The sequence below is a fragment of the Primulina huaijiensis genome, chromosome 4 (assembly GCF_012295235.1).
Source record: "Primulina huaijiensis isolate GDHJ02 chromosome 4, ASM1229523v2, whole genome shotgun sequence".
Classification (NCBI taxonomy): Eukaryota; Viridiplantae; Streptophyta; class Magnoliopsida; order Lamiales; family Gesneriaceae; genus Primulina; species Primulina huaijiensis.
Window position 1 is genome coordinate 22736778 of NC_133309.1, and position 18903 is coordinate 22755680.

The 18903-nt window shown below is 31.9% G+C and overlaps 3 protein-coding genes across 5 annotated transcripts; 2 read left to right on the plus strand and 1 right to left on the minus strand.

The window, feature by feature from the left end:
* Nucleotides 1–2160: 2160 nt before the first annotated feature.
* On the minus strand, nt 2161–4461 carry LOC140975477 (glycine cleavage system H protein, mitochondrial-like). Its single transcript, XM_073439207.1, has 4 exons — nt 4213–4461; nt 4060–4148; nt 2623–2793; nt 2161–2382 (listed from the first exon to the last, which is right to left on the minus strand). The coding sequence occupies exons 1-4, from the start codon at nt 4331–4333 to the stop codon at nt 2254–2256; spliced, it is 510 nt and encodes a 169-aa protein (XP_073295308.1). The 5' UTR covers nt 4334–4461; the 3' UTR covers nt 2161–2253.
* A 1280-nt stretch (nt 4462–5741) lies between these two features.
* On the plus strand, nt 5742–9730 carry LOC140975478 (uncharacterized). The gene is made up of 5 exons (XM_073439208.1): nt 5742–5901; nt 6522–6617; nt 7073–7206; nt 7901–8326; nt 8894–9730. The coding sequence occupies exons 2-5, from the start codon at nt 6588–6590 to the stop codon at nt 9306–9308; spliced, it is 1005 nt and encodes a 334-aa protein (XP_073295309.1). The 5' UTR covers nt 5742–5901; nt 6522–6587; the 3' UTR covers nt 9309–9730.
* Nucleotides 9731–10691: 961 nt separating this feature from the next.
* LOC140975479 (uncharacterized) lies at nt 10692–13845 on the plus strand. Of its 3 annotated transcripts, XR_012174973.1 has the most exons (6): nt 10692–11039; nt 11697–11763; nt 12080–12478; nt 12667–13007; nt 13167–13470; nt 13647–13845. XR_012174973.1 is itself a non-coding variant. In XM_073439209.1 (5 exons), exons 1-5 carry the CDS (start codon nt 10953–10955, stop codon nt 13380–13382), a joined length of 1110 nt encoding a protein of 369 aa, XP_073295310.1. In that variant the 5' UTR covers nt 10692–10952; the 3' UTR covers nt 13383–13845. The 3 variants fall into 3 exon arrangements, 2 of the variants coding, with proteins under 2 accessions (XP_073295310.1, XP_073295311.1); XM_073439209.1 differs by having other exon boundaries at nt 13167–13845; XM_073439210.1 differs by having other exon boundaries at nt 12083–12478; nt 13167–13845.
* Nucleotides 13846–18903: the final 5058 nt, after the last annotated feature.

An 18903-nucleotide genomic window follows, 5' to 3' on the forward strand; every position in this document is an offset into this window, starting at 1 on the left:
GAAAAAATTATTTTGGTTCAAGTTTTGTATAAAAATAAAACAAATCAAACCAATCTAAAAGAGACTATATTAATTTAAAAAATAAGTGATATATATTTTTTTTTAATTTAATATGATTTTTTTGGAATATAAAAATATTTTATTTAATTTTTAGTTTGTATTCTATTAACAAGGAAATTTGTACATATTATAATATATGGAGAATCTATCATACACTGGAAACCCAATAAATATAGTCAGAACTACAAAAGTTTGGTTTTCTTATAAGATACCATCCTAATACGTGACACGGTCAATCTTATCAATATTCACAATAAAAAGTAATACTTTTTCATGGATAACCTAAATAAAGATCCGTCTTACAAAATACGACCCGTGAGACCGTCTCACACAAATTTTTACTTTTTATTTTATATAATATTTTACTTTTAATTCATAATAAATATAATCTCCAAATTATTTTCATCGAGTGTCAATGGTTACTTTTCCGAATTACAATATCTCATGCACTAATTCACTAAGAAACTCAAAATCTAAAATTAATCATTCAAACCATACGAAACCAAACCGAACCAAAATTCATGATTTATGTTAGTTTGAAATTTTGTAAAATCGATAAAATATATTTTGTTCGAATTTTCATCTTAAATCAAGTCATAGTTAGCCACCATATGCTCATTCCCTCCTAATTAACAACTTTTATGATCAATTATTTGATTATATATATAGTAGATTGAATTTTACCCCAAGATTTATCGAATCTGTTTTTATATATAATGGTATTTAAAAAAATTATCAAGTGTTGTAATTAGGAATTTAGCTTCTTGTAATATAAACTATCCACGATAGGTTGTACATACATATTATTAGCAAATCATAATAGTATTAAAACAATGTAAACATGTTGATGCAAGTATGTATGCTCGTTTGTTCGTAGGTGGTCTTGAGACTCTTTCGGATCCCAATGAAACAAAGATGTTTGCACATGTGGTTACACTCTAGAAGCTTAATTGATGAGGAAATTTGGAAGCTTGTTGAACGATTGCCTCTCTATGATTATGTTGGAGATTTAATAAAAAATAAATTATGTGATTCAATCAAATATTATAACATATCATGAATAATTCATGTCGAATTATCAGAAAATATAAATAACAATAAACACACATCATAATCCATTGATTGATCTAGCATTGGAGTTATATATCTTCTTAGACAACAAAGAATTGAACATCTTATTCTTGTCTTAGATGGGAGAATGTGAGAGATCTAAAATATGCTTACTGTATATATTATGTGTTGTATTCTATGTGTCTCAAGGACCATGATCTTATATAACTTTAGCAGTCTTCGACCCATTATATAAGACTTAATTGAGCTGAGTTTCTACACATAATGTGGATTATATCAATTTATTTAATATTTTGGAAATTCAGAATTAATTAGATCACTTTATTGGATCTTTTATTAAATAACATGTTCATGTATAATTAATTAAATTATTAAAGCCCACAAAATAATTCCAACATGGCATAACAAACTAACAAATTTTATTCCTTCATTTATCATTTTTTTCTTTTTCTTTATTCATTATTTTAAGAATGTATATAAACACTTCGTATTGTGGTTTGAAATATAATGAAATTTACTCTATTGCATGAGAAAATTCTTGTTCTTTAATTTTCTTAATTATTATTATAATGATGATAAATTCGACATATGGAATATGATTTTTATTGCTGCTAAATGGCATCCATCATAAATTTGGCCATGCAGGTCTTTTGTGAGACATTTTCAATAATCTTTATTAATTAGACGGATCAATCATACTCATATTTACAATAAAAATAAATACTTTTGACATAAAAAGTAATACTTTTTCCCGTGTAACTCAAATAGAAGATTTGTCTCAAAAAATTGACCTATGAGATCGTCTTTACGAATGCATTATGATATTTGTAAGTCAAAATACAAAATATATATATACACAAGATATATCCAACTATTTTAATAAACAAAAAAATATTTGTTCCACTGGAGCATAGATTAAAATATCGTGATTTTCACATAATTTTTTTTTATATTCAATACGATCTTGGTTCAAATCCATGGCATTGCTGGATTAATTTTTAAGAATTAATTTTACTTGAGGATAAAAGCAAAACAAAATAAAAGACAGTTGTAAAATAAAATATTGAGTTGATTAATTAATTTTTTAAATAGAACAGACCAAAAACACATTGAATTCAAATTTCAATGAGAAGCATCTTCTTCTTCACAGAATTTTGTGTACTCTTTTGCCCCCATTAGTGATCCCAATTCTGATGGATCACTAGGCTTCACCTTTATCATCCACCCTTCTTCATATGGGCTCGTGTTGATCTTCATTTCATGGCATGGCAAAGGAGTAATTTCGCACAATATAAATTTCTCCATGCCCAAAAACAAGTATGAAATCAAGAAAAAAATGGTTATTTATGCTACACTGAGTGTCATGACTCATGATATGAATTCCAAACCAAAGATGAATTGTATGGATATGAAAATTTAATGATAATCAACCTAACACATTATTCAGTGAAAAAAATATGAACATGGATTAAGAAAGTTCAATCAAGTTACCAATCCGGGAGAGTCGACTAGCTTTGAGTTGACCTCAATGACTTCACCGGAGATCGGAGAATTGATGTCGCTGGTAGCTTTTACACTCTCCACTGCTCCAAAGGAGGTGCCTTTTGTCACGGGCTTACCGGATTCCGGCAGGTCCACAAACACCACTTCTCCTAAATGATCCTGAGCGAGTAGAATTTTAATGACCATATGTAACGTTTTCTCAGTGTTTTGCAACACTAATGTCACTTTTGTCTTCGACTGATTACCACCACTTGTTTCTAAATTTTGAAAGATTTTTGCCAACATGATTAAAAGTGTTTTCAGGCTATTTTTAGCAAATTAATCACCAGTAGTTGATCAGAAAACCTGGCTATGTGTAATGGAAATTAAACTTGTCACATATGAGCGAGAAATAGATGATTTTCCTTTCTCCAATTTCTCTTCTTCAATTGGTTTCTTCTCCATTCCTCAATTTTCTAAATTCAGCCTTAATGCAACGACGAGGTACAATACTTTGAGTATGAATTTCATATTTTCCCCTATTGAAGCTACAGTTTTCTTAAACCAACCTTATAGGGGCAAAATCAAGGACAGCTATTATTACTGTTGAAACATTGTTGGGAAATGGAGGAGCTATTTAGATTATCTAGTCCACCAAAATCTATCTCTGGATCTTGTCATGCTAGTTGATGTACCTGCTGAGACAATGGATGCAACCACTACAAAGATAAGTTCCAAGATTGTTCTGCATTCTCGCCAGACTTTGATAGGGGAAAACAACTCAAACAAATAGCTCTACATGGAGAAATGTATATCATACTTCTTATCTACTAAAGGCTTTAAAAAATCATTTCCGGAGGTGGGCTGAGGAATATAGCTTCTCATTCTTCGAATAAAATCCTCGTGTTCACCGAACCATTTGTTGAGGGTGGTGAATGATTTGATATACTCAAAACACATTTTGCAACCACTGGACATGGTTGGTTCATCGCCCAGCACGTCCGCCTAAGGGACCAAATGGGAAGTTCTCAATCCACCTTGAGGACAAGGCGGTTTTGAAGGAGATTGGAATGATACAATACTGGAAGCATCTTGGTCACAGTAGCAAATATTAAACAATTTGTTATTTAAATCTCAAGTTAATATGAGCAAATCCCAACACCAACACAAAATTAAACAAGAAATAAATGATTTTCCTTTCAACAATTTCTATTCTTCACGCTGTTTCTTCCCCATTTCTCCCCTTCTTTTCTAATCCCAACTACCCAATCTCCCCTCCTGGATTCCATGAGTAAATCAATCATCACTACAAAGTCCAAGAGTGGATTCCCATTCAATCACTTTCCATGACCAGATTTTCACGTCAACCAACAAAATATTATTCAAAACACTAAAAAACAAAGTAGTGGTGACACTAATGTTGAAGAGGGGAGACAGAAATAAAACCTGGGCATGATCTGTAATCCCAACAATAGCAACAGAGCCGTCGTGCTTCACCCATTCATGCGAAGGGCAGTACTTGAACCCCTCCAGCACTGCAAATCAACCCCCAATTTCAATCATTCATTAAGTAAATTGAATTACACCGAACAATTTTACCAGTGGAAAAACATCTTGCGATCGAAAAGGCTGGAGAAACCAGCGCGGTTGAAGAATAAGCATTGGAAGCGGAGATTCTGAGAGCATTCGCGGTGGAAGAAGCCCACATTCTGAGCGCCATTTTCGAAGCAAAATTTGCTGTCTGCTCCTTCTCCAACTGAGTGACTGTGGAAGGGATTGAATCGAACGTTGGAGTTTTAAGTAAATTTGGTTATCTTATACGAATGGTGGACACTGAAAGCCTCATCCTTTGGAAACGTCACTATAACAAAATGCAAGGGTAGTTCGATATCATCTCGAAAGGGGGGTCTAACGTGAAACCGTTTTACGGATTTTAATCTGTGAGATGAGTCAATCCTACCGATATTCACAATAAAAAGTAATATTCTTACCATAAAAAGTAATAGTTTTTCATGGATGACTCAAATAAGAGATCCGTCTCACAAAAATATGACCCGTGAGACCGTCTCAAACAAATTTTTTCTCATCTCGAATATGTTCGAATATTTTTTGAATTAAATTTTTTGAGTCGAATTCGAACTGAACTCGTAACGACAACGAATATATTAAAAATATTTGAAAATGATACAATTAATAAAATTTATGACATTAATAAAAATATATATATTAACAAATTTTGGTTCAAATAAAATTTTATATAATATGATTTATTATATAAAAAGTAATTTATCATTATCTATACTATTAATAATGTAAAAAGAGTCATAATAGTAACTATTTTTTGGTGAATTATTTTTCTTAAATCCAAAATTTTCATTCACATATTTTTGCTTTACTACATACAATTTGTTATTAAATTTGACCTTAAAAAAATAAAACATCATTTTTCTTAAAATCTTATAATATTATAATTTGTACAATATAATTTATATTTTATTGTTAAATAGTTATTGATTTATACATTTATTTAATGCAACATAATGTGCTTGAATTTTCATATTTTATAATTATAAAAAATAATTTTTATAAATCTTATATCATATTTAGTGTAATTTTTAGAATATTATAAATAAATCAAGAACTTGAGATCAAAATATATACAATATATAAAATGCAAAATGTCAATTTTAGTATCCTATGTATTGAATTGTAATACTTTTAGTCTTGTGCTTTTTATTGAATCACTTAAAGTCTTGTAATTAAGTTTTGACAATCAATTGTGGTCTTTTTATTCAAAATTATGTAAATAAATGATTAATATCATTTTATTAATATTTTATAATTATATTAATAAACATATTTAGATGTCACGAGAGATTTTAACCTCGTAATTATAAAAATTTAAAAATTATTTCACTCGTTTAATTACACAGCTTGGAGAAAAACGCCTAAAATTGATCATCAAAATATAGTTACAGGTGACAGACATCTATTGGATATACAATTTTTTTTTTGTTTATCACATGAATGAATACCACCTCATCAATTTATATATGTACAAGGAGAATGCAGTGTGTGTGTNATATATAAATATAAAAGTGTGTGTGTGTTTTGGTATTTAAACCCTATATCGGAAATTAGGTCAGATTTTCATTTAACTATCCAAAGCCAAAAATATTTATCTGGAACTTCTATCCTGTCCGGGAGAAAAGATACGATTTTGATATATTCTCCGCGCATAATTACTGAATCTTTTGGGAATACAACCTGTTCTCTGAAGAATACCACGTAAGCTGTTGTGTTTTTTTTATTCAATTTTCGCTTTATATATGTATTTTTGTTATGTAGATGATATCTCTCTTTTTTATGCTCCGAAATCAGTAATCATGGATAAAGTTTGTTTTTTTTTACTGTGATATCGGGTGTGTTGTTCCGGAGTAGTAGTTTCGCTAATTTGGAAATTATCATGTTTTTTTTTTTACTGTGCTCATATTGGGAATTTCTCGTTTGATCACCTAGGGTTTATCAGCTTAATATTATATTTTTTGCATTGCCTTTGCTTTATGAACTTATACTCGCCGAAGGATATGGTTGTTATGAGGGATGATGTTTTGAATCTTTATCTTTTTAATTCATGGTTTTGAGCACAATGAAAAAAGTTTATGGGAAAGCGAAACTAATGAAATCTTTGCATACGGTACAAATTTCCGAATTTCATGATTTTTTAATAATGAAATTTTTCTAAGTTTAAAAATTGCAAGTGAAACTTTTAATTTAAATCGAGAATCAATTTTTCTGAACATATTAAGAAAAGGTTGAGAGTGTATTAGAGTGATTTAGTGTTGGAGTCCACGATATCTTTGTTTGAATTTTATTCAGTTGCCTAAAACAAGTGATTTCTTTTTCAGGGGCCACGGTTATCCGTCCGATCAATTGTTAATTCAGTGGGGATTGTCTGTGTGAATATGGTATAGATGATGGCTTTGGCAACTCATCAGTTTCAGGTGATCATGTCTCTCCGTCATCTTAATTGATGGATGTTTAAGATGACAAGCTCTAGAAATTTGAAGTCCTAATGAAGAAATTGTTTGTGCAATTTTTTAATAATTGTTTAAATGAGTATAACATGGATTGTTGGACTGGATAAGCGCTTTTAATGCTTAATGTGCTTTTAGATTTCATGCAACATGATATTAATCTTCACATAGTCATTTCTCCAAGATTGGCCATGGCCGCCGATGTAACTTTACAGGCCCACAAGGTAAAGTTCCCTGTTAACAGAGATCACTTCAAATAATATTTGACCAGACTCTATCTCACAGTTTTGAGGTTGCATGAATCGTCTTTATCCCAACTTCCATGAATCATCTTTATCCACCCTACCTTATTGTGAACATCTTTTCGATATATCCTATAAAGACTGAGTCATTTTTGTTAACCAATTCTTGACTTTGTTCAGGGTTCTTATCGTTCTTCCCCAACCCTGTCCTCACCTTGGAGCAGAGGAAGGAAATTAAAACCTTTTGCACTGTCATTTCTTCCAGTTGGGCGGAATGATCGGTTCATCTCTTTGAAATCCAGATCTCGCTTAAGGTAAACGCTCGCCTTCATCTATCTCTAGGTTCATGTTTACATGTTTTCGAGGATGAAAAGCCACATAATTTGACTTTTTTTCAAGAGGAGCAGTTTATCGTAATGTTGGTATGTGGTATAGATAGGTCTGATGATGAAAGTTCAGACCTAAACCTGTCCTATGTACATGTTATTTACCTCATTCACGTAGTTGTGGATCTGCACATTTCTGATGTTCGACTCTTCTGCTGAACAAGGGAAATGTAAGGAAACCATAGCAATATCTATCCCTATTAACATTGATGGTTTGAGTGTTTCCACAAAGTGTTCAAATTAGAATCATGCTATTTCTTCAAATTCTCAAATGTTTCTTCTGGTTTTGTGGTATAGTCATTATCTGACCTTTAAACAATTTATAGATATGTGTGTTCCTGCGGTATCTCTGCTAATCTTCTAGGTGAATTGACCTCAATTTCTTGGTACTAAACTTATGTTTGCTTTCTAGGCCTCCAAGAATTCGACCTTTCGCACCGCACCCTGATTACTAAACTGCATTATGTTTGCTTTCTAGGCCTCTAAGAATTCAACCTTTCGCACCCTGATTTATCGGTGGATTCTACACGTGTCTACAACCTCACCATGAAATTCCATGTTTTGCTAACGCTAGACAGCCTGTTGTTTTATAATATAAACTGATCAAATAGTTTGCTTACAGTGTAGGTGCTTTTCTTTTGCATGGACCAAAGACAAAATCACTTAAAATATCAGCTTTCAAAGGTAGCAGTAGACATGATGATTCTGGAAGCCGAAGTGATGGTTCAAAATCCCTAAAGAATCCTGTTAAAGTTCCTTATTTGCAACATGAGAGCAAAGAATCTGCGGTTGAATCTTCAAGGGCTGCCTTGGATGAGATGACCGTTAGATCACTAGCTATGCAAAATTTATTCAAGAATTGGTTAACATTATTGCGTACGCCCTCACAAACCCAACTAGCGGAGGAAGTTGTTGAAGAGCCTTTTACGACAGAGACATCTGAATTGCAAAGTACAAAACAAAAGCAAGGAAAAGGTGAAATCTTGAGGGCAGCTTGGTACTACTTCTGGGGCTTGGATGCAACAATTAAGATTCCATTGTTGATATTGTAAGCATTGTCTTTCATCTCTCTCTGTCCCTCTCTGTTGGGTGTTTGCTTAGACACTCTTTTGGCTTCAACAAACAAATAAATGCATACAACTAAACAAAATTAGGGTATTGTGACTGTATGTTCTATCTTTGATGTACACTACAAGTACAGTTTTGGTTTACATTATACCCACCTAGAGGATCAGACAAATTCTCTTGGGTTTTCGACCATATGCAGTTATTAAGAGGTTTTGGTTGAAACTGGTGCTAATTTGCTGGGTTGACCTAAGTCGGGAATTATGTCTTTTATTATGTCATAGATGTTCTCTTGGTTACGAAAATGATACGTAACTGAAATTTAGCAATCAAGATCAGAGAAAAATGCACCTTATTTAGCTGTTAAATAAACTGGTTTCTCTCTGTATCTGTTCTCTTTTCCAGATTTTGTTCTCAAATTTCTAGTTGTAGGTCTTGATACAAACATTAAACATTTACATACATAGATGCCTTTAGACCAGTTTTTTGACACATCACATCCACAACGCCATGAAACATTGCTGATGGCTTGCACTTAATTTGTTTGCAGTACACCTCTATACCTCACTGTGAACGTTGTTTATGGTTCGGAAGTATCAAAAGAATTGACTCCACTTTGGATTCTTGGACCAATAATTTTTAGTCTCTATGTTAAGATGTTCCGGGCAATATGTAGCCTTTATGTATTCAGCTTCAAGCAGACAGTGCATATTGTGAAAAATATACCTGCCTACTGCCTGCTGGCGTTTGATTACATTTTCCGTGGGAAGCTAAAAGAAGCCATACGGGTGCACCTATGGAAACCGGTGGTGGATATAAAAAGCATGAACTACAATGATGTAACTAAGAGAATATTAAAGGGTTTGCAAGGCTGGCTGGTCGAGAAATACCTCGATTTTGTTGAATCGATATGGCCATACTATTGCCGAACAATCAGGTTTTTGAAGAGAGCGAATCTTATATAGCTTTGCTTTTGAGACTTTTCTTTCAAGAATCAGTGATCACCGGTTAGTTCCCTTCTTTGCTTTCGCCCCAATATTCTTTGGGTCAAGGCCGTGCCCTGTTTTCAGCCAGTTTCTTCCCTCGAGCAGGCAAGAGAAGAATGAAGAGGATCGGCATTGATCATTAGATTTCTCAGACAAAGATTTCAACCATTTGTTGATGGTGCTAATGTCCCTCGTACATCCAAAGGGACCCTTTTTCTGTATGGAAGATTTTCTATCGCACTCGGTTTATTGCAATTTTTTCAGATTATTACTGATTATAGATGTAGCTGATCTCATTCAATACGAACTCATATACATTTGTACTTGGTTTTTTTGTATAACTTGCTCATGCAAGTAATTACGTATTCTGCCTTTAAAGAGGAATCATCCTACCTTCTCTAAGTTTTTTTTCCTTGTTTCATGGAGATGAATGTGCAAAATTTTCATATCTTTCGTAATATTTGTATAGAATTTTACATCTACCTCTTTGAAGTTTGTCATGTCAACGAAAAAATATCGAACTATATTGAAATGGAAAGTAATAAAAAATTTATAGATATAGCGAGTTTTTTAAAATGTTATTATTCAATGATATTCGACGTCATGTTCGAAGTATGAGCTGATTGTAAGTTAAACATTTTATATCTATCTTCATATAATTAATTGTCTTCATAAATTTATATATTTGATCAAGCAAAAAATTGTCGTAAAAAAAAAAAAATTTTTTTTGGAATATATTAGAGTTTTAATATATATTTTGAAAATGAATTTTATATATTTGGTGCATATTATAATATACTATTTTTATGAAGACAAAAACTTGTGTGAGACGGTCTCACGGGTCGTATTTTGTGAGACAGATATCTTATTTGAGTCATCCATGAAAAAATATTATCTTTTATGCTAAGAGTATTATTTTTTTTTTTGTGAATATCTGTAGGGTTGATCCGTCTCACAGATAAAGATTCGTGAGACCGTCTCACAAGAGACCTACTCTTTTATGTAAAATATGAAGTTGTAAGGACATATTAGTTTGTTGTGGATGTCCTAAGATTGTAAATTTGATATTGGCAAAAACTTGTGTGAGACGGTCTAACGGATCGTATTTTGTGAGACAGATCTCTTATTTGGATCATCCATGAAAAAATATTACTTTTTACGCTAAGATTATTAATTTTTTTGTGAATATCGGTAGAGTTGACCCGCTAAGATCGTCTCATAAGAAACCTACTCTTTGATATTTACAGCTATTTGGATTTAATATTTATCATTTATTCTTATAACTCTTTATTTTATTTTTTTGTAAATTATATATATTTTTTAATAATATATTATTTTGGAATTCCCTAACTACCCCAAAAATCAAATCAAAATAGAGAGCCGGCGGCCGAGTGGTCCTGTGTGAAGTGCAACTTTCAGCAAGAACAAAGCAGCCGCTTTCTTTACTTCCACTAACCAAAATCCCGTAGCTTAAATTCTCACAATTGCCAACATACTTCGCGAATGGTATCCAGAATCTTCCTCAAAAATCGAATGGGTTTTTCTTGATAATGAAATAATCTGCCCTTTTTTGCTTTGTGGCGGTGGTAGTTTGTTTGTTTTCTACCTTCTGGGTTTGTAAGAATGTTACTTAGAATGAAACTTGGTTCTTCGTATTCTTGTGTTTCTACTTCTATTTCCCCACCTCTCCAAAGGATGGACACTTTGAAGGTATTTTTCTTTCTCTTTTTTTCGTGATTGTGTTATGTTAAAGATTGTTTTTTTAATTGCAATAGATTAAAACCTGTTTTCTTCTGGATTGTTGGCCTTTGGTAATGGTACGATTCCAGTTGTTTTTCACTTAACTGATTGTGCGTTTAATTAGTAATCTAAATTTGCAAGAATTGGGAGTTGTTTGACATGACTGTGTTCTAAATTTTCTGTCACAGCTTAAAACATTCCATCTTTGAGTTCACCCCCCTGGATTTTTTCTCTTTAGTTTGTTAGGTTTGTGGATAAATTTGGTTGGTAGGAAAAATATAATGTTGTTGTATTGTTATCTTGAGGTTAATTCAGCATGTTAGTCCGATGATAAAAATTCAAGTTTTTATGGGAAAATGGTTTTGTTAGCTATAAACCAAATATACCACACGTTGAAGGGATTGATGCGAAATCTTGATAAATTGTGTTGGAAAGTTGTTTGATTTTATTTCAATAGAAGAAAAACTTTTTACCTTTAACTATCGAGGTCATTATCTCAAACTCTGAATGACGACAGGGTTCAGACGTTTATTCTATTTGGCAGCATGAAAATCCGTCATGTATAAATGCTTACAGTTGTTTCTTCTGTTAAGGTTACATCTGATTTCCATTTATTCCTAATTTCAGTTGAGCTCGAGACTACGCCTCTTTGATGACTGGAATTTATTTGCAGAACCCTTGAGAAATATTAAAGGTAGCTTTTGTCTTGTTAAGTGCCAAAATGATAATTTCATACAAGATGCACTTGAGATGTGATTTGTCCCTTTTGTTGTGAACCAGCAACTCATTAGTTTCATCTCACAAAATTAATCAAACCTTTGACAAATTTTAAATGTCTCAATTTATGAAGATTGAACGATTTTGTTCGTGGTGGGTTGTTCTGTGCTTGAAGCTCCTTATTCTAAGATCACGTGACTTCTTAAATTTGACACCTTTATCTTTTAGTATGTGTTCGATTTTAGATCTTTCTAGGATCATCCTGGTTATTGATTTGTACTTTTTTCTTCAAGAAGTTAATTCATGCCAGCTCACACAAAGGAAGCTAAAAGGAAAAGATAGCTTATTAAAAAGGCGATGCATTCTATACGCCACCCCTGAAGATGAATCATACCGTGATCTTGAACCAGATAATTTCGAGCAGGAAAGTCCAAATCCTCCTGCTGAAGATGATATTTCTGAAGATACTTCATATCATCATCTTGAAAGAACTGGGGGAAAACCCGGATTTATTTCATTTTATGGACAAACAAAAATAAGCAAGGATGAAAATACTGTTTCTATCCCCGAGACAAATCAGAATGATATTTTGTGGTTTGTTGGTCCCACTGTCCTTGTAGCATCTTTTGTCTTTCCTTCACTTTATCTACGCAGGATCCTAACGACGATATTCGAGGACTCTTTGTTAACTGGTAGGTCAAATCTAGTCATTTGATACTGTTACAAAATATTTTTGAAGATGGTAGATTTAAAATAATGATACAACCTGGAAATCATTCTAAGTTTCTACCATCACAGAGTTACTGTTTGTCCAATTCTTGTATAATTTGACCTATCATGAATTTTTCTACAGAAAACTATTCAATCTTGTTTTTTGCAGACTTTCTGATATTGTTCTTCACGGAAGCCCTTTTCTACTGTGGAGTTGCTGGTTTTCTTTTCCTGGTAGATCGCCTAAGGAGGCCTCTGGAGCCAGTATTTGCTTCGACAAACCACAACCTTGCCCCTCATTTGGGAAACCGGATTGCTTCTGTTGCTGTTTTGGTTCTTAGTCTGACGATTCCTATGGTGACAATGGGGTTTGTTTGGCCATGGACAGGTCCTGCAGCTTCCGCTACTCTTGCTCCCTACCTTGTTGGCATTATTGTACAATTTACTTTCGAGCAATTTGCAAAATATGTCAACTCTCCTTCTTCGCCTGCCATTCCCATAATCTTTCAAGTAAGAATTGGTAGCTTTTAATGCCATCGAAAATTAATTCGTATTTGTTTCAACACTTAGACTTATTTGATCTGAAGCATTCCATTCTATGCTCTCTTTGAGAATGTTGCAGAATGAAACTGTCGGCTACTAACGTACTACTTTTTCGACTCTGCGAAGGTTTATAGGTTGCACCAACTGAATCGAGCTGCACAATTGGTGACGGCCCTTTCTTTCACGGTGAGAGGGGCTGAGATGACCTCACACAATGTGGCTATAAATGGTTCCTTAAGTACACTTTTGAACGTCCTTCAGTTTCTTGGCATCATCTGTATCTGGTCGCTGTCGAGTTTCATCATCAGATATTTTCCATCACCCACCACTCATGAGCCGTAAGACCACGAGGGAATGTGAACCTCGCGTCATTGTCACCTCTCTAGAAATGATCCGACATACATACGAGACTGACTGCACAGGCTCGCAGGTTAGCGTTAGATCCCGTTTTTTCCCTACGCAATCGCTTAAAAATCCATGATTAAAAGAATTATCGTTTCCCACCATTTGGCGTACTCAAAATCTTCATATTAAAGATGACGCCTCCTAATAATAAGGCCGATTGTTGTTTCTTGATTCGTCATACTGTTTCTGGGTTCGGCTCAGATGGATTTCGACGCTCGGGTCCTGCTGGAATTTTCATAATCCTTTCTTGTATAGTTTCTTTCAAGTTTTTCATCATGATCTTGTGGAGAAGACACTTTTAGAGGAGAAAAAGCTTAATTCTTTGACGTGTTCTCCTTAAATGTAATGTGACATTATTTTCTTTTACTTAGCATCAATGGATCCATTAATACTTCTTTCATATGCAGTTTTTTAGGATTGAGCAATTGATTATGTTTTAAATTATTCAATAATTAATTGTTTTTATTAACTTTTAACGTAATTAATTGTTGTAATAAAATTGAATTAAATGTCAACCTTATTGTGAATTTCTCAAATAATAATTTAATGTGAAAACCTCGTTAAATTCAACTACTGTTTTCTTGTATATCTAAACATTATATGATATTGATATGTACTAATGGTAAAAAAAAATTGATTTATACTAACTTCAAAAGTTCAAAAAGTCAAAGCCAGATTTTTCTTTTTGGATTTTGTTGCGAACGATTATAAAAATTTTATTAAGATATATCATCTTGTATTTTTGTTTTTCCGACTGTTTTTCCGACGTGAATCGGGCTATCATACTCTAGCTCGGGACTACTTCAATGTCTGGTCTAGTGGGATGGCCCATGGGTTACCCATCCCATTTTAATTTCTAATGTAATTTCAATGAGTAGGTCTAGACTGTCTCACGAATCTTTATCTGTGAGACGGGTCAACTCTACCGATATTCACAATAAAAAATAATACTCTTAGATTAAAAAATAATACTTTTCATGGATGACCCAAATAAGAGATCTGTCTCACAAAATACGACCCTTGAGACCGTCGCACACAAGTTTTTGCCAATTTCAATCGATATGATCTAATAACATTTTCATGTTTTATTAAAACATAATAATAAAAATAATTGTTTTTTTTAAAAAAATTATATGAAATTTATAGTTTTTGGGCTTCAAAAATGAAATATTGAAATTTAAATATCCTATTGCCACTGGGCTAAAATTAGATAGGCCGACGAAGGCCCAATCTGAAATTTTTCCGGGCCTAAATATCCGGGTAAAAAATTTTAGTCAAGCCCATAACCCTAATAGTTGGCCTAGATTAAGGTACCGGTAGATTCGATTATATTATTTTTATGATATTTTTAATTTTGAATTTATTTTCTTATATTTATGAAATTAAAATAAAATGAAAGAATATGAAAAACAAATCATAATTTTTTTTTATAAATACAACTAAACATGTATTTTGTTACTAAAAAAAAGAATGTTTTTTAAGAAATACTTGGAAAAAATATTTTAAAATTAATACGAGTCCCCAACTTGGCTCAAGTATTCGGATCAGACTCAACGAATCCTTTCTTCATCGGTAGGATAATATTTTCGAGCTTTTCGATTTCGGTTTCACCATAATCGCCACCATCTTTCATAGAACAGCTTGGTAAATCATGCAAAATAAAAATTTTTTTTTCCAGAAAATAAAAAAATTTTAATTAATTAATAAGATCAAAATTTCTTATCACATGTTCACACACCAAGGACACCTTGGCCCAACTAGAGATTAATTTATTCTCTACCTAATCCACATACTGTTTTTTTTTAATTTTAATTTCAATGGAACAAATACAATGTAGACAAAAAACATACCAACTACAAAATTAATAATGGAAGAAGAGCATAATTGAGATTGACTTACCACTAACAAATAAATCAAGAAATGAAACTCTAGGCATTGATCCAAAGGAGAAGGTATATTATAGATGTTTTGGTCTTTGACTATATATATACATACATACATACATATATATATATATATATATATATATGTATGTATGTATGTATATTATAGTCAAAGACCAAAGCATCTATAATATACCTTCTCATAAACAAAAGTTGACGAGTTTATATAATTATGAGTAGATGTTATTCGTTATTCTAAATAGTTATAGAATGTTAGCTGGCGGCAACGATGTAACTCAAATTTATGTATCATATGTCGTCTTATCACCAATTTGTTTTGGCTTTTAACTTTTAACCATGGTTGGTATTATCCAATGTTTTGGGTGATAAGTATTAGTATACCTAGTGAAAGTATATATCTCAAGAAAATGTAGTGAAAAACAAATCTAACATAGTTAGACATATCAAAACAGACTGACAGAACAAGTGATTTGTCTTTTTAGTGGGTCGATAAATTATCAACTCGATATACATATTTTAGACAGGAGGACAGACCGATTGACTATTTTGTCTTGTTAAAAAATTGTCAACCAAACACCTATTTTATATGATAAGACTGTCGATTTTGACATTTTAAATACAATAAAGAAAACATTTTCCCTTTTAAAGGAATTTTAGTGGGGCAAAATAGTGGGGCAAACTTTATGGATTTTGCCCCTCACAAAATGGTTGCCCGTGCTCATAAATTCCCAATCTCATAAGCAACTACACCAAAAGATAAATGATATTTATACAACATCACCAATACATTTAAATTAATTTTTTTTAACTATATAAATACTCGAATGTCAAGTTTTGATCGATCGATTTTAATATCAATTGTATGATCCATCATTTTACGTTATGTAAACATTGACATTTTAACAGAGTACTGTTATTTTTATTTCGTTTTTGTTTATCTGTACTCGATTTCATGAAAAAGTTTTCATATATTGAATGAAGTATATATATAATAAAAAGTGCATAAAACATTATCTCACTTTAAATATGTCAAATCGTATAAAAAAATTAAATGCAACTTTATAAATATTTCGAGTTAAAGGTATTTTGGTCACAATAATTCAAGAATTGACAAGCTGATTGCTAAGTAGAGCACGCATGTTCACTATCAAAGCTAATTTCATTCTTTATCCAACTCATTTGTTTCCATTTGTTTGTTCTATGTGAGCAAGAATATCCCAATAATCTTGATCTTAAAAGCAAGTTTTGGTAGGCTAAATTACAAAATTGGAATATATTTCACATGGGTTTGGTTTATATTTAGGCCTTGTATCATAATTTAATTTCATTGATTTATCTTTAGGTTTCAAAATGAACAAAACTTTCACATAAAACCCTTTTTAAATAGAATAAGTCACTTGTGAGACGGTCTCACGAATCTTTATTTGTGAGATGGGTTAACCCTACCGATATTCACAATAAAAAGTAATACTCTTAGAATAAAAAGTAATACTTCTTCATGGATGACCCAAATAAGAGATTCGTCTCACAAAATACGACCCGTGAAACCGTCTTATACAAGTTTTTGCCATTTAAAAATATAGATTTTGACATGATAATATACATCAAATCTATATTATTTTACTTGTTTAGAATATAGTTCACCATATTCATGAGTTTCTTATGATTAAAATGCTAAAAAAATGATAGATAACTTGTAACTCATCTGACACCAAGATCTCAAATTTACAACGAAATCTCGAATTCGAAACCCTACGGTTGCAAGTCCTCTCGACCAACTAAAAAAATCGTTAGTAAAAGGGGGTGGTTCTTCTCTTGTGTTGTTTTCTTGTATTATAATTGGAATTAGGTGGAGTTTGGTTAGAGCAGAGAAGATTAATTGTGAAGAGTTAAATCATGAGGCAGGATTAGAAAACTACCAAACTAAGGATATGTACTTTACTTGGCCACAAGAAAAATAATTATAATATATTCTGAAATAAGAAAATTATAGTTTTTTTTTTAAAAAAAGTTAAATAAATAATTATTTATATAATTTTATTATTATTTCCCCAAAGTCCACTAATTGGAGTTGTGGGGATGGCTGCATGCACAAGTTTTCTTGGTGATGTGCTTTTTTTTTTTAGGACAAAAGTCAAAGATTATACAAAAAAATTTGTTGATGATATACTTGAAACAAAAAATATATTCTGGGATATTTGAACCAGTTGAAATAGAGTCGTCCCCTTCAATGACAAAGAGTGATGATTTTTGTTGTCAATTATCCAAATTATAATTCTCGTGGATCATCCAATTCTTTATTATACTAATATTATTACACAAAATCTTTTGTTGTAAGACGGTCTCACGAGTCAATTTTGTGAGACGAATATCTATTTTGAGTCACCCATAAATATTACTTTTTATACCAATATGAGCATGACTTATCTGTCTCATGAATATTTTATCCGTGAGACCATCTCACAAGAGATTTACTTATATATATCCATGTAATATAATTGGTTTCATTACTATTTACTATTAGTTAAATTTAGGCTTTTGGAATTTTTTTTCCATGTTTTTCTTATCTATAATTTTGTTTGAGAAGTTCACATCACGTGGAGATAACTTTGTAAATTGGTTGGGTAAATATTTAGTACACTCTATGTTTTACCTCTCATAGAGAATGAGCTTCAAATTTCTCATAGTATAGAACCCGAGACTTCTCGGTGTATTTTCTCTGACTTCTTAATTTATAGATTGATATATTTGTCCTACATCTTAAAAATTAAAGATTTAAAATGAGTTTATGATGGCTTACAATGGACTTCTATAGCAACTTGGGTTAATCATTTTCGTAAAGCGAGGACGAATACGAAGTAGTTGCTATAGAAGCCCATTGTGCATTCACGTAGGCGCGGGCCCAGACTCGGAGCGTGACAATAGAAGTTGTAGGATCGAATATTTGTCGATTTATCAAAAATTATAGTTTATGATAATAATATAATTCAAATATTTTAAATTATATAATATTGTTCTTCCAACAATGCCACAGCTCACATTTTCCATTTTCTCAGAAATTATATCTTGTGCTTTGTTAGAATTCATTGGACTGATTATCATACTAAGTCACAGATCTTTATTAGTCAGAGTGGTCAACCATGTTCATCTTTACAATAAAAAGTAATATTTTTTCGAATAAAGAGTAATACTTTTATATGAGTGGTCCAAATAAAAGATGCATCTCGCAAGATTTTTTGTGTTATCACATGGGATGGGCCTAAGAGATAATGAGCTAAATGAGTGAATCAGTGAACGATTTAATGTTTATCTGCAATTAAACATGTAATTTATTTTTAAAAACATATGTATGTAATTTTAAAAAAAATCATTTATCATGAATTTTGCACAAAATAATTAAATAAATTATCACGAGGGAACATTTTAAAAATGATAATAAGACCATTCAAATAATGGAATTGTACCAATTAAGTTGACAAACGGTGATGTTTTTTGACCTCATGTCTCCAAGTCAAACTAAATTAAATATATTAAAATAGATTCTCAGCATTATA